The sequence below is a fragment of the Sparus aurata genome, chromosome 8 (assembly GCF_900880675.1).
Source record: "Sparus aurata chromosome 8, fSpaAur1.1, whole genome shotgun sequence".
In the NCBI taxonomy this organism is placed as follows: Eukaryota; Metazoa; Chordata; class Actinopteri; order Spariformes; family Sparidae; genus Sparus; species Sparus aurata.
Window position 1 is genome coordinate 31,415,184 of NC_044194.1, and position 15,921 is coordinate 31,431,104.

Genomic DNA, 15,921 nt, shown 5'->3' on the forward strand with positions numbered 1-15,921 from the left:
TAAAAGCTGCTGTGAGAGTTACGTTATTGAAATAAGTGTTAAATAACTCTATATTCCAACAGTAATCCCTATTGTAGAGTGTTTGGTCAGTAACCCATGTCTCTCCTTTTTGCTCGTTCAGTAAAAGAGGACAGACATTTTCTAGTATCCCTGCCCACTTAAACCACTCAGGAAAGAGAACTCCATAAATAGGCTGTCTGCTCATGAACACACAGAGAGCAGGATCCTCCTGTTCTAGTTCCTACACCAGCATTGGCAGAACAGGGAAAGCTACAAATTGTAGTGCTCCTGGCAACGTCTTATACTACCAAACAGGCCAAGTGTTGAAAAACACTTGGGGAAAAAAGGGCAAAGAGAGCTGCCTCGAGAGAAAGAAAGAAAGAAAGAAAGAAAGAAAGAAAGAAAGAAAGAAAGAAAGGGAGTCCTTCCAGTGAGGATACATGGAGAGAAGGGAGGTGATTGCTAACTGCAAAACTGACACAAAGTTAAACTAAAACAAATGCTTACAGTAGCTTTAATTATATTGTGTTTTTTCTAAAACAAAAAAACTCCTACGATTCATTTGACATTCATTTTTATTGGTCAGGTCTTCAAGGTACCTCACCGTTCAAATATCTAAAATTCCTTTATGTCTAATAGATAAAGCTGGACAATCATACAACACTGATGACATAAAACAATGCTGAATATCTTAGCATTCCATCAATGTATTACACATCTACATAAAATGTCTGAACGCCTGAATGAGCTTCATGGTGCACAAATATGGATACTTTAGGTAAGTAAAGGGAGGATATATCTTACTCTGAATCAGCACCAAAGACTACAGCTGAAACCAAAATGTCAGCTTCAGAGTTGTCTGAGTGAATAGAAGAAAGATAACAAGTGGTTCTCATTTTGAAACCTCTGTAGCCAGAGACGTGAGCAACTCTTTACTTGAAGTATCTGAGATGTGAATTACAATTTGGTATATTTGGACCTTGGCCTATGTAAAAACAAGGTTCATTATACGCATGTTAAATATGTGAATGTAATAGGAATAGTAATAACAATGACTTGTAGTTTTATAATGACTTTCAAAGTACCCAAGGTTGCTTAATTATTAACATGTGAAAGCACTCTGCACACTAAAGGTAAACTTTCAGTGATTTTATTAACCAGCATTTCCACTGAGAGCCTTTTGTATGTACATTACTAAAACATGAACAAGATATAATGGTCAGGGACAGGGTCAAACACTTTGTGTCTCTCTAGCATTCTCATTACACACTTATTCCAAGAACATTGTGTGTGTGTGTGTGTGTGTGTGTGTGTGTGTGTGTGTGTGTGTGTGTGTGGCCTGCTTCCTGTTATTGCCGCAGGATGTGATTTCTTGCATTTTCTGGAGTGCTCACAGGATTTTTGCTTATCAGGGTTCTGTTTTGGTCTCCACCTGCTACTCAGAAAAATGTCTCTCATTAGCTGCTAATTTCACCAGCTATTGGCTAACTTTTATTTGTTGAATGTTGCTAAGCAAGTAGTGTAAAGTTGGTTTAGCAGACCTTTTTTACTGAAAATGGCTGCCTGCCACGTCTGGGTTGATAAGATTCAGGATTGTGGACCAGCAAACCAAAACAATGAATTGAAAAAGAGCACCAAGAGCAGTCTGTGTTACATGAAGAGGTAAAACAGCAGTGCTAGGTAAATGTAGCAGCTGTGGACTGACGATGATGGTAAATTAAAGGAAACAATTCACATGGGCAGAGCAGAAGGAGCTGTTTGTGTTGGCTAACTGCTAGCCTGCATTTCTAACTTGCATATGAAGCGCTGCATTTTGAATTGTAGCGCACATAAAAAGGAATGTTTCATCCATTGTCTGACACTTGTTTTTTAATTCAAACAGAAACACATGCTCTATTAGTCTCAGCAGTCATGCTCTTATTTTGTTGTAGAGAATTAGATTGCATTTTTGAATGCACTCGTTGTCATGTAATCAATTACTAAGACAAAAATCTTAGTTCTACGTAAGATTTTCGGTTCATTGTTCCCTTTAATCTGTATTGTAGAACATGGTTGCTAGGTGTCGCAATCTTTAAAAATTAGCTCCAATACAATTGAGCCTGACGTTAGAATTTTCATGTCTAAAACATTGTCAGCCAGGACAGAAAATCTGCCACAGTAGCTTTTATTAACTTTTTTCACAGTACATACTTTGACCTGTCATAGCAGGAAAGCGCATATTAAATAAATAACACAAACAACGACTCCATTCCTTTTAGTAACCAAAAACAAAAGGGAAATATGGTCTTTATTAACATTATTTTTTTGTTTGATTGAAATGTCAATAAATGTTTAACTAATGGCATTCTGGGAAGTGTAAACCACTCACTGGTCTAGAGGGTAGACAGAGCAGGTTAAGGGAGAATGGGTAGTGCAACACTATATCACTGAGTACCTCTTAGACACAATGTCACAGATTGATCATGTACCGGTAAAAAGAAGAAACTGGGTGAGTTTGCTGTAATTTCTGTCTGTTGCCCTGTGATGACAACGTAAAAATATCACAACATTTGACTCAATAAACTTCAAGTGTTGGATATCTTTAGCAGTTCAAAGAGGGTCATGGCTTGTTGTTGGCATCATGTGTCTGAATCGTGGATGATGCTGACATTTGTTCAGACAACGTAATGTGCAAATACATAATATCCAGACTGGCAAGCACTCAGTAACATCCCATGAACTGGTGCAGGTCCCTGGCCCTGAGCACCATCATGCACCATCTAAGTAGCATGATCTGCCTTCTTTCATACGCTTATTTCCGCTCTCATGGCCTCTCATGGTGCTGAGGGGAAATTAAAGTTAAATACTCAAGTTTTTTATACATGATATGAGTCATACAAATACATCCATAATGTGGTTAATGATTCTATTCACATGGTTATAGGGTTTCTCTCTCACTTCATTATAACACAAATATCAGTGACAACAAATCTGGACTGAAAGAAAATGTAGCTTGATTGGGCAATGTGTGATGATTGGCATGTGTTTTTATCAGGAATATTAATTATATCTGATTATAATGTATGGTGATGTTTGTATGTTTGTTTTATGGCAGTGTTAAAGATATTTCTCTCCACAACTGACCTTTAAAGCAGTAAAAAGACCAACCATTAAGTCAAGTATTTCTTGACACTTATAGTCATCTGAGACTGTCAAAAAGAAATTAGAGGTTCTTTACTGTTTGATTGTGGTGTAGTTAATTTTCCACCCTAAATAAATGTCTGTGCCAAGTGTGTAGGTGCATTACTTGTGTAACATTGTACACCAGGAAATGTAAGGCCCTACTGTGTGTGTGTGTGTGTGTGTGTGTGTGTGTGTGTGTGTGTGTGTGTGTGTCACTAGTATTAAGTGAACCATTAACCCCGTGCTGTATAAAAGGCCTTGTAACCAAAGGTGTTCTCTCCGCTGTAAGCCACGTAGAGAAAGCCATCCTCGTCCTTCTCCTTGTCGTACAGCTGGCCCATAGTCAGACTGCAACACACAGCAGAAACCAGATTCTGATTAGATCAAACACAATGTCAATTAGAATTGATTATATTTACATATGGGTTTGTGAAGATGCAAGCCTCCAATAGTGGTTATTTTTTGCTGATCAATGGAATTTCTCAGTGTTCTGTTCTTAAACCTGCAATGGATCCTCAGAACAAAACACATGCAACAGCGAAAACATAAATATTTAGGAAAATGCTATCCAATTCGAGAAATGCTGGTGGTACAAAGATGTTTACATTTTCCTTGTTATTGAAGGACATAACACGTACATACACATATATATTTAGTTAAGAATTCATAGATCATGTTATTTCTATTTCCAAAGTCTCTCAAGGAATCATCCAAACTGCTAACTGAGCTGAACTCAACCAATTACTAAGCATGGCAGATATTATTGGAGGGTTTTATATTATCTAAGTTATACAGTACAGTCAGTAAATGACTGCTCCTGTTGCTCACCTTCTGCTGGCCAACAATGTAAATGTCAGCAGATAAGTTCTAGCAATTACCATGAGTATATGTATTGGATCAGAAATGCCAAATAATATACAGTATGTTTGATCTAATTTTGAAACAGTGTTTCCATTACATAGGCTGTCTAACAGAGAGCAAACATTGTTATTTCTGTTGTCAATTTCAGCTGTAGCTATAACATTTAAAGGTGTAAATTGTAGGGATTGGCCAGAATTCAAAGGTAGCTCCAAAACTATAGGGCGAAGCATAACCAGATACAGCTACTAACTATACTTAACTTGCTACTCTTTGCTCTAGCTATCTTTGGCTGTAAGAACTTCCTGCCATCAGCAACTAGCTCTGTTAGCAGTGGAGTTTTCGCTTTTAGCTGACAGAAAGTCTGTCTGCACAGCAACCTCAGATGACAGAGGGAATGACCAGGGTCACCCAGGCTCAGTCAACCGGCCTCCCAGTGAAGGTGGCTGGATGGCAAACTGGGACTGAACACAGCCTCTGAGTCTGACAGATGTCAGTCTGAAGACAAAACATACATTACAGAGGTGATATACAGTGAGTCTAATCAGGACTGTTGACCCAAAGAAGAGAAGACACAGCAGGCGGGAGATGGATAGAGACAAAGAGAAAGCAAGAGAGTCAGTCATCAGCAGTGGGCCAAAAGCATTGTATATAGCCAGAATGATTTCACATCTTAGTCTGCAAATATTTTAACCAAACTAGAGCTGACTGTGGAAAGACAAGTTTTATTTTGTTGCTGTGGTATGTGTTTTATGGTGATTTAATAAAGCAATTAAGTTTGTCTTAGCTCAGTGAAAAAGAGAAAGTTGCAAGTGTTCTTTTTGTTACGGAAAATAGCTGTAAAAATATTTCCTTCTATTTTGTGAGTTTATTTTGCTTACTTAGACTAGACTAAGGCCACTTTTACATCTACCAGCTGAAGCTTCAGAGGCTATCCGACTATCACCTCTTGAGGTTCAAAGTGGTATTAGGAGGCAGGACAGGTCTCTCTGCTGTAATCACTGAACTAATGTGTTAAAAGGTTAATACTCTTCAAAATTATCAACAGAGCATATTGGACATCCTCTCGATTGTACAAGGCTAAGCATAAAAGTGAGTTACAAAGTGGTATTATGATACAGAACAGGCCAGGGCTAGCTGATTAGCATGCTATATCTTCACCACACAATACATATTGTAGATGTCTTTGAAATAATGTCAACACTATTGTTTCTTCACACTCTGTTGACAATGTAGTTCATTTTTGTGAATGTTTTAAACAAAAACTCTGACCATGTCTTACAAATGACCCTTTTAAAGATATATGGTTAAACATGGTGGTCTGATGTTTGTGCTGTGCTTCTTTTAGTTACTGTATTTGATAAAGCAATCTACCAAACAGTGACATTTCACCACCAGTCAAACTAACCGCTAGTTTAAAGTAAACTTATACTGTCATTTCCTTTGACCCCAACGGTAAATTCAGCCAACATAAGTGGAAGTGTTGTTATCAAAGCATCAAACATGCATGTTTAATGAGAGGTAAAATAAGAACATGAAATTGTATGTAAGCTACCTGACACAGGGGGTTTTCTATTTTAAACTCCTATATACCAGCATTGGCCTCAAAAATCCAGTATCAGTATCAGTATCAGCAAATACTATCAAGTTTGCTAAAACCCTCCTTCAAACAGTCATAGTTAAATCACAGAGCTATCTGAGCCAAAAACTGGTCCTCATTCTTAAAGTTATTGTAGCATTACAGATTAAACATACTATTTGAAAATATGACTAATGAAGTATAAATCTTAATACCCTGGGGCTAGTGAGAAGGACACATGGGCACCAAGTAGGGAAAAGCAACAACTGAGAAGAAGGTTTGAGAAAATAAAAGATATAATCTATGAATTTTTGGAAAAACTGACAGAAAGAAAAAGATGTACTGCAGTTTTTTAAAAGATCTGTATGATTTTGTCACGGCATTGTTTAGTAAGGAGAACTGAAATACAAAACACACCTCTTTCACCGATAACATTTTGACTTTCTAAATAAGAAAAAGTAATGGCTGAATTCTCCATCCTTGTCTCTACTGGGACACATGAATGGAGCAAAGCCATAGTTAATGTTATTAGTGACACCTGAGCCTTTTCTAATAGTCAAGATGTCTGCTGTGGAAAAGGGCTATTCCCAAGTCTTCTTTTATATTAGTCTATGTCCCAGATTTAAGGATGTCTTATATTATATATATATATATATATATATATATATTATATTATGTTAGGTTTTAAGGTTGCTCCCTGAACTTGCTTTTTGGATCTTCATACTGCAGGGGATTTAGATGAGCTGTTTAAAGCCATTTGTTAGTTGTTGTTTTTTTTTATGTTTTGTTTTTTAAGTCCCCATCTACTTCAGTTGTCTCGGCAAATGCTGCAACGCTCTCTTGCTGTGAAGCTCCAGAAATGTTTTGTAGACCGCAAAACTTTACCCGACTTTTCATTGTCATGGAGGTGAGTAGATAATGACTGAATTTTATATTTTTGGGCAAACTTATCCTTTAACATTTGTGCTTTCAGTCAGAGGGGGGATCACATTCAATAGATCCATTCACATGTTCAAATAGGGCACAGTATTTGGGAATTTCTTTCCAGAGTCCCATAAAACTTGGAAAATAGTGTGAGACATGTTACCAGGTAAGGAGATAAAGCATTAGAATAAGGAAGTGGTGACGGTAGTATTGTTAGGCCAAACAAAGTCTTTGTTTTAATAAAGAAGCCTGTCAAACATTGTTGCAACTGTTATGTGATTTAATGCAGTGGATGATTTTACAGTCATTTGCACATTTCTTTTTATTCTTTTTACAATCTTTATGATTTATAGGAAATTACCGTTGCACAATCTGTTTTGATGAGAACAGTGTTTGATTTCGTTTCAAAATGCAACAATGATTAAAATCTAATGTTAAATATGTACCATGTTAAGATGCTTTGTGTGTGCTGGTAAATCATTTTGTGTTTGAAAGTACATTTCTTAAATAAAAAATATTTAAAAAATCATTATTAAGTCATATACAATAAGACTGTGTTGGACAACCTATACGCATTGTTTCCTGTGATTCCCTCATGATTAGATAGGGACATGAATGGAAGATTCTGCCATTACCAATAAAAAATGACTATCTACATACTACTATTTAGGTACATGCAAAAGTGCTGATGAAAAATAGAGAAAGTAAAGAGTATAACTTTTAGGGGATACTAATATTTCAAGGACTCCAGGCTAGGTTTTGGAATGAAGAAATACAAAGCTGCAGTGTTTTCTATAGGTTAAAAGGTCGAAGTTCGACATATCGTCACATCACACATCCCAGCTGGATGTGGTCAGGTTTCGTTCATTAGCGTGGTACCATAGTACCATGCTAGGAATATATGTACGCCAGTTTTACATTTTAAATACTATCAACACAATCGCTGTGAGAAGCAGGTCAGATTCCTCAGATATACTACATGTTTTTGGAACACATCAGCATTTCAATAGATGTGAGTGTGACATGAATCAGATTAGTGTAAATTGAGAGCACAGGTGTGGCTTCATGATCCTCAGAGGGAGATTGATTACTCACACATGAAGAGGTCACATGTTCCTGCTTTTCAGTAACACAGATGGACAGATAAACACAAACACTACACACAAATAGGAAGGTCAGACTTGAGCTTTAACTGCATATTCATTTAAGGAGGCCAGGCCCTTAAAGTACAAGATTCATAAAAAACAAGTAAATGTGGCTTAGAGCCAGTTGATAGATATTTGAGGACCATATAGATATCAATATTTTGGAGGTGAAAAAATGTTGATGACATGACATGATACTATTATAAGCAGCTTGTCATTGCTCTGTTGTAGACAAACTATGAGATGGTGACATGGTTTTCTAAATTATCTTAAACCTATTCAGTCAAGCAGTAAATCTTTCCTTCATGGAGGTTAATATGATAATATATTTAATTTAGAGATGGTTATTAACTGTACTATGATTTCAGAGGACGTAGCAGGTGGTGCTGTTGAATTACTGTGTTACAGATGTGTTTCTAATATTTTGTCTATCATCATTGATTTAAATGGGTTGGACAAAATTTTATAAATTTTGGGCTTCTCCAACTGGGGTGATGGCAAGTAGTCATCAGTAGTCATAAGGAGAGATGTGCTCAATTTATGTAGCTTCATATAATTTGATGAGAGCATTTTCATTACTCAGAAGCTGAATGCAGAAGTACAGCAGTGACTTGCTACCATCCAATAAAAGAAAAACAGATCACTATCAGTGTTATCCTGTGAAGAGGTTAACTTTCTAGACTTTTATTTTTTTTATGTTATGACAATTTTCACATTATTGCTACATACAAACTTGTCACATTATAAAAAACGTTTTTTTAATATACTATTTATCTTCTTATAACGTGAAACACTTGATGTTATAATGTGATAACATATTGTGATAACATAAAACTGGTCATTTTATGATGTTAAAATATAATGTGAATCTTGTAATAACGTGAAACCTTTCTTGTTGTAACAAGATAAAAAGCATTTTGTTCTAACAAAACAAATTGATAATATTATGTTGCCATCCATTTTTCTTTTCCTGGCAGCAATATGCTTCCACAGACCGATGTTTACACCATTCTCATTGATACTTGTTAAGTATCAATACAAAGAAAGATGTCACTAGTACTATCTCAAACTATCATTAAATGATTTCAACATTAACTCTGAGAACTGACCTGATTTACCATAAAGAAATGAGCAGAAAGCTCCACAGTCTCCAGTGGCCTCTACACTGCGAACCACAGGCACTTAAGGGGAGAAATTTGCTTCAGTGCTACGTACCACTAATGATGTAGTTTGATGATTGAAACCACGAAACAATTTTGATTTTAGATTAAAGATTTCCCTCCCTCACTGCACCTTACTTCAGAATCAGAATTCCTTTATTTGTCCTGCAAACGGGGGCATTTCTGTGTCACAGCAGCAAAAGGACAGTTATATTACAATAAACAATAATAATAGTAAAAATAAACAATATACTAAGAAGGTAAGAAATAAAATAGACTTGTATATACATAATATTGTACAAAATGACAGTGTAATTGTTAACAGTGTGGCAGTGTATTGTTACTGACAAATAATGAATATGGGCATGAAAATGAGAAATGGGGTTATGTGTAGAGTTTTTATTGCACAGTGCACATGAGGTCTGCTGGGAGCAGTGCTGGTTGTAGAGTCGGACAGCAGCAGTCCACTATCTGACAGAGTCTTCCACTATCACAGCTGAATGAAGTGTTGCTCTCACCTGGATTGGGGAACAGTTTTGTCAACGAAGAGGAAGATGGCTTTCTCTGAAGGCAGTTGGATACGTTTCCTGATGATCCACATAAACTGGGCCACTGTGATGTCAGAGGGCACCAGGTACTTCCTCTTATCAATGTCCACTATCTGAGAGCCAGACACCTTCTCCACAATCACCTGGAGAAAACACATCAACAGAAAATTAGGCTTTTAACACTATATGATATGACATTGGATTAAGTTCTCAGTACGCTAATATCCACAGCTGTTAATGTTAGTTGCTCTTTGCAGTTCACTCCTGTAAAATAACTTTTATGGCTGTTATTCAACAAAAATATCAGTTTGTCTGATCCTGACGAAGTACAGCCAGACCTTGTTGGACTTGGTCCTTCTGGAACCTGTCTGATATTGGCTGCTCTAGCCGACAACATTTTGCGAGAGAAATGTAATCGGCTAGAGCAGCCAATATCAGTGTTATTGCTGAGTCTGACAAGCTGGGTCTTGCACGTCCTATAATAGCCACTTCAGGAACCTTGTTGAAGTTCAGTCTTCATGTACTCTCATATTTAATATAATACCAAATGCCGTAATACCAAACATGCCAGGATGTCCTACTGCATCTGGTAACCTTTTGTAGTAATCAAGCCAGAATGCTTTACTGGCTATTCTGACCTCGTCAGTGTGGAGAATACATGACACTGACTGAGCCACTGAGAAACAGAGACTGATGACAGCTCATTGGCTGCATTCCAGATTGCATACTTCTTCTTTTAACTTTTTTTGCTACAGGCTGCAAGGGATGTATGAGCCAGAGGGTTAGTCTGAGTCCAAGGCACAGTGTTATAATAAAGTAGTAAGTCTCAATTGTACACACACTGCATGCAACAGTACATACTTTGTAAGGGTAGCTACAGTACGTAATAAAACTCCAAATAATAAGAGTGGCACTTGGAGAGTTTTTGCCCACCACCAAATACAAAAGTTGATTCTTTTTGTTCTACAATGTGCAACCACTATACATCTCTGGATACAGAGTATCTCCAAAACTGTTAGCATTATGACAAAATGTGGTTGTGCCTCGCTGAAGTTCAATTTAGTTTTAGGTAAGATAGTGATTGGTTGCATGTTATGTGTATATTCCTGCTTCCACAGCCACACCTTAGTTTGAGAAAAACAATTGTGGCAATGCCAGCCATTATTGGTCATTTGGAGTCATCTCTCTGGCCACTGAACACATGTAAGTGCATTCACTCTCCTTTTAGGTCTGTTTTTTTTCCATTTCGAACAAGACCTGGGGGAAATATTATCAGCATAATGCTCCATTATATTCACCAGCTAGATACTAACTCCATCTATCTGCCATTTGGTGCTGGGCAGGTAGTCTATCGATGGGTTTTCCAGAGCATTTTTTTTACTGAAATCAGATGTCTGCTGTGTCAGAAACATGGATATGATGAAAGCACTGGGACTAAATAAACATGGTAAAGTTGCCGTAAATTCAAAACATTGAGATGAAACAAGCTACAACACTTCACTAAAGTGAAGGAAACAGCAGGGTGATAATTTTCAGTGGATTAATCCCAAGTGACCCCTTTCACGCGACACATTTATTTGATCCATTGTTGTCTGATTCTGTGTTCTTCCTGTTCCTCCCAGCAGTTATTTAACAGGTGCAGAATGGAAGAACTAGTTAAAGAGATTAAGTTTAACAGGCATTATCATCCACACAAAAGGTTCTTCGTATAGATTTCCTCAGATCAGCTAGTTTAACACCTTGTGTTGTCCAAAACATCACTTTGTATGCAACAATGATCTGAGGTGTCAGTCTTCAGCACTGCTATATCCCCTTACTGCCAGTGTTGCAGAAGTTACCTCAATGTCTTTTTCAGAGGTGTTCAGAGCCTGGGTGAGAAAAATATCAAAAAAACAGGGTCGGACAAGGTTTAGAACCACAAATCAATTCTTACAAATTCAATAAAAAATGTTTGATATAATCAAACAGATCACATGAAAGGAGCAGATATTAGGTTTTCTTGTTAGAAGGTAGTGACTGACTGGAAGTTAGCATTGCCCTGGTTACCTCTACAAGAAGCCTATGGGATTTTTAAAAGCATTTTGGATTATTGCAGAAAATAAGAACTTTTTTTTGCTCTAAGCAAACACAAGTTTGTGATATTTACCAGCAAGGTAATCATCACAAATTAACTGCTTTTAACCACTTTAATGATTGTTGAATTGTAGATGGAATCGCCAAAAGTAAAAAGCTAACATTAGGCTATAAAGACACCTTTGGTGTGGCTGTTCTTGAGTTGTTTGTACTTTTTGTACTGGCTGGAGCAGCCTCCTCTCTCACACCTTGGTTCTCCTCAGCCTCTCCAGTGTTGGTTTACCTCCAAGACGTAGCTCCATAAGCCACCCCGCCACCCAGCCTTCTATGCCTCATTCCACCAGCTTGTGCTCTCAAGCTTACGTTGTGGTGAGTCCAGCAACCACTTCAGCTGACACACAGCCTGAGCCTACACCTGTTCCCCTGTCTTCCACCTGCGTTACACCTGTGTCTCCTGCTCCTGTGTCCCCACTGAGCCGCTGCCAACTCCCCTGTCAGCCCCACAACTCCACCTGCTACCACAACCTGAACCAGCAACTAATACCTCTGCACTTCACTTCAGTTCGCTCAATAAATTCCTATATACCTATCCTAGTCTGGTTGCCCGGCCCAATTAAAGGGAATGAAGGGAATTGTGAGCCGTAGTTTCCCCACCAGTAAACACAGTGCCTGGCTGTCTCTTGAAGCGAAAGCCTTGCTGGAGAATGAGTAAAGAGGTCGGTTGTTTCTGTGTGTTTGAGTCAATCATTGAGAACGAAGCCAACAAAGTCACGCGATCAGAGGCAGTAGAAGGGCAGGTCTTTTGAGAGGTTTTCAAATGGAACAATACAATGATGAAAGATAGTATAATGCATCTGTACTGATTTCCCTTGTTAGATCCACAAGCTCTACAAGGAAAATAACCACATGATAGGTTGGCAGATATCATCACAGTCCCGGAACGGTACTTCCGCATTTTATTATCAGGATACTTGAAGTGACATTGTAAAAACAACACTGTTTAAGTGGTAAGAAAAGGTTTACAATTAGTCCAATATATCAGTAAAAAGAAGGGGAGCAGATCTAAAGTGACCACTACCTGCTGAGTCCTAACGCAGTGGCGTTGCTAACACGGGGTGGTTCAAAGTCATAGAATATCATGTTCAATTTACTAATAGGTTACTTTTCAGGACATAAAAAGTTATCCTTTGGCATGCTCCACTGACAAAGCAGACATGGGCAACTCACTAAGTCATGAAGGCACTTATGGAAAGTCATAGAAAAGTTGGATTTTACACAGAGGTCAAAGTTAAAACTCAGATTCTCTGAGTTGTATCTAAATCCTAATCCATCTATCAAGTCATTACTACTCTCTCATTCTCTTCTTTCCAATCCAAAACTGCCATTCACTCTCCCAGCCACTACTCCTTATCTCTTGAATTTCTGACACTCGCTCCATGTGTAGCCTTAACCCCCATCCCACTGCTGAAAAACAACACCTCCCCCTCACTCACCGGTACTCTGTCAGGATATTTGTTGCGTATTTTGGCTGACTCCACACATCGGTGCTCTGAAGGAGAGACAGGAAACAAACAGGAAGTCAGAGATTAAAGGGATGAGTAAGGCCTCTTGGGAATCCCCTCTCGTGCCTTACTGCAAAATACGGCCAAGCCTAGTCACATGTAGTGATCCATATGCAAGACCAAGGACAGCATAAACACTGGCAGTAGCCTGAACAGAGAGAGGAGTGGATGTACAGGATGCAGTGTGATTATCATGGATCACACCAGGCCTTTATTAAGTTATACTAAACATGTTAGTACTTATCATTATCAAAGAGCAAGCGATAGTGCATCTATTTCTACTGCACTTTGTGGGCAGGACCAGATGTAGCAGGCAGACATTAACCAGAGACATGGGTGATGAGATGCGGTGGATCCACTTAGGCTCAACACGCTGCACGCCTTCATTAGCCCAGATAGGAGGCCTACTTTTGGAAACATCTCTATCAATCTGGCAGCAGTGCCCAGAGGAAAATTTTACTGCTCAAAGCTTGCTCCTTTATGGCTATGGAGCCGTAAAGGAGCTCAATGAGAGTTCTCATTTCAGTCTCGTTGTAGACTTTTTTGGTCTCAAACTTTTCTCATTTGTTTCTCCTAAAATTCCTTAGGAGCAATAGGTGAGGCTTGAGACTTTACCGCTTAGACCTTGCTCCTTTCCAGCACTGGGGAGACATTCTGAAACTTCACTGAGAGCTTGATGAGATCTCCTTTGAAACTTACAGGGAGCCCAAGTTGAGATTTTCTGCACCTGTTTCTCAGGAGAAACAATTGAGAAACAGAAGAAATCAGCCACAGCCTCACTTTGGTCTCACATAGATCTCATAGTTGTCTAGGAGAAATGAATGAGACACTACTGAGATCTCTTTTCCAATTTTCGTTTCCTCTGGGTGTTTCTTTAAAAAGGAGACTTGTGGGACAATATCTACTCAGAAGGTCAAAGACGCTGAGGAGGTTAACAACAGCAAAATTATTTACCCCGACAACCTGAGTACAGAGAGAACTTTGCACCAAACTCAATTTATAATCTGGAAATTGAATGTTTCCCTAAGAATCTCAAAATATTCATACCAGTGTCACATGTTTAAAGCCCTGGACCAAATACCAAGTAAACACTGTTTAATTTGGCATTCATCTAACACACTACTTATTTCAATAAGAAATAGTGCATTCTATACATTTTTTTTTTTCACTTGAAATGTTTGCTGTCTTTTGCCAGCAAACTACACACTGGTAGATGGTAAACACTGAGCAGTCTGAAGAAGTGCATAAAGTTCATGTGCTTCTTGGTGGAGTAGGCTATTTTAACCACCACACTTGAACAACGCGTTACCAAGGGTTTTACTGTACGCAAGGATTTTACTGTACGCAAGGCAACATTACATTGTTAGAGTCTCAAATGGAATTTGGTGATGAACATGTCTCCATGCAAAATACAGACGCGTTTCAAGGATAATATGAATCAATAATGTGAGGTGAACCCGATTTTGACAGCGGTCATCTTGCAGGGAGAACATGTTAGCATGCGCTGCAAGTCACGCAACGTTCATTCATTATGGATTAACATCAGTCTCTTGCAGGCTGCTGTGACGAGCATGCACCTCTGAGCCTATGTGGAATGATATGGCAAAATCGACGCTGAGAGAGCAAAACTGAAAGGAGGGTGCATGACATGACAAGATCATCTCTTGTTTCATAACAACCCAAACCCCTTTTACCGAGGGAATGGTCCTCTTTAAACATCCATTTCATCTTTGCTGGATCCCCGCACTGAGGCGTGATGGTAGAGTCGAAAGGCGGGCTTCTAAATGTACCGATAATGTCGGCGTGATGTCCAAAAATCCAGACAAAAGCGGTCAAAACAAAACGTCAACAATGTCTCTCTGCCCGAAGCCTCCAACTGTCCGTCTAGCTGGAAGGTGACGTCACCGTCTGCCAGAGGGGTGGTGGTAACGATGCTGCCTTCAAGTGCTCTGGGAAAGAATCAGTCTAACCAGGAGTTTATCCATCACGCTCAGTGCAGAGCGGCCCACATGCAGGGTACTGTCGAGTAACTTAATTTTCTTGCCAAGACAAGAGTTGTGGATGCAGAAATAAACCATTTATAAAATGATTAAGTACAATGAGCTTGTAAAGACATTAAATACACCAATTATCTAGACATGTTACATTATTCTCATGATATCCGCTTTTTTAGGAGAATTGTTTGATCTGAGTTGAAGAATTTTAGACATATCAGCTGGAGAAATTCATCTCCCTTGAACTATTTAGTTTCCATATCACTGAATGAAAGAAAGAAGCTCACATTGGCTACTTGTGGAGAATAGGCCAGCAAACTAAGCTAGCTAGCTTTTAGCAGCTCAGTCAATAAGAATCGTGGACCTGTAACTAAAAAAGAAGAATGTTTCAATGTTTACATCCTGTGTTGTCCATTGGTGGATGCACACTTCCCTCTGTGCGGTGACACAGTTTGCTGGTGTCGTCCGGTAGAAAGGAAACAGTTATATAGTAACCGTGTCATGATTTCTCAAAAGAGAAATTGCTGTTGAGTTTTTTTCAAATGTATTTTACAGGAGCTCCAGGCACCACAAGCTGCCATCTTGTCTTATTGGAGAGATGGCAGACATCACTACATCGGTTGTCAGATGTCTGATGTAGTTCACACACAGTAAGCAGATGGTGTAAACTGCGTATGAAGAGCGGGAGTTGTGAAAGTTGGGGAGCTTGTGACTTGTTACTTGACAGTGTGATTACTGAAGGAAGCATATTTCTTCCTTTATCATAAAGAAGAGTTAACATACTTTAGCGCATATATGCAGACAATTCTTTGATCACATTTCATATTCAATAAATATTTCCAAGCAAAGAGTAGCATTATGTGAAAACTGGCAATCTATGCAATTTGGCACCCATCACAGCCCATCAAGTGCAACA

At 38.6% G+C, this 15,921-nt stretch overlaps 1 protein-coding gene across 1 annotated transcript; it reads right to left on the reverse strand.

The window, feature by feature from the left end:
- Positions 1 to 3,243: 3,243 nt before the first annotated feature.
- gabarapl2 (GABA(A) receptor-associated protein like 2) lies at positions 3,244 to 14,940 on the reverse strand. The gene is made up of 4 exons (XM_030425757.1): positions 14,706 to 14,940; positions 12,943 to 12,998; positions 9,347 to 9,519; positions 3,244 to 3,510 (listed from the first exon to the last, which is right to left on the reverse strand). The coding sequence occupies exons 1-4, from the start codon at positions 14,737 to 14,739 to the stop codon at positions 3,396 to 3,398; spliced, it is 378 nt and encodes a 125-aa protein (XP_030281617.1). The 5' UTR covers positions 14,740 to 14,940; the 3' UTR covers positions 3,244 to 3,395.
- Positions 14,941 to 15,921: the final 981 nt, after the last annotated feature.

Bases quoted from the DNA above. Each gene is read 5' to 3' on its own strand.
- gabarapl2 (XM_030425757.1), bottom strand. From the start codon at position 14,739: ATGAAATGGATGTTTAAAGAGGACCATTCCCTCG. The intron at 12,999-14,705 runs GTAAAAGGGGTT...TCTCTCCTTCAG, and splicing joins TAAAGAGGACCATTCCCTCG to AGCACCGATGTGTGGAGTCA. The intron at 9,520-12,942 runs GTGAGTGAGGGG...TGTTTTCTCCAG, and splicing joins AATATCCTGACAGAGTACCG to GTGATTGTGGAGAAGGTGTC.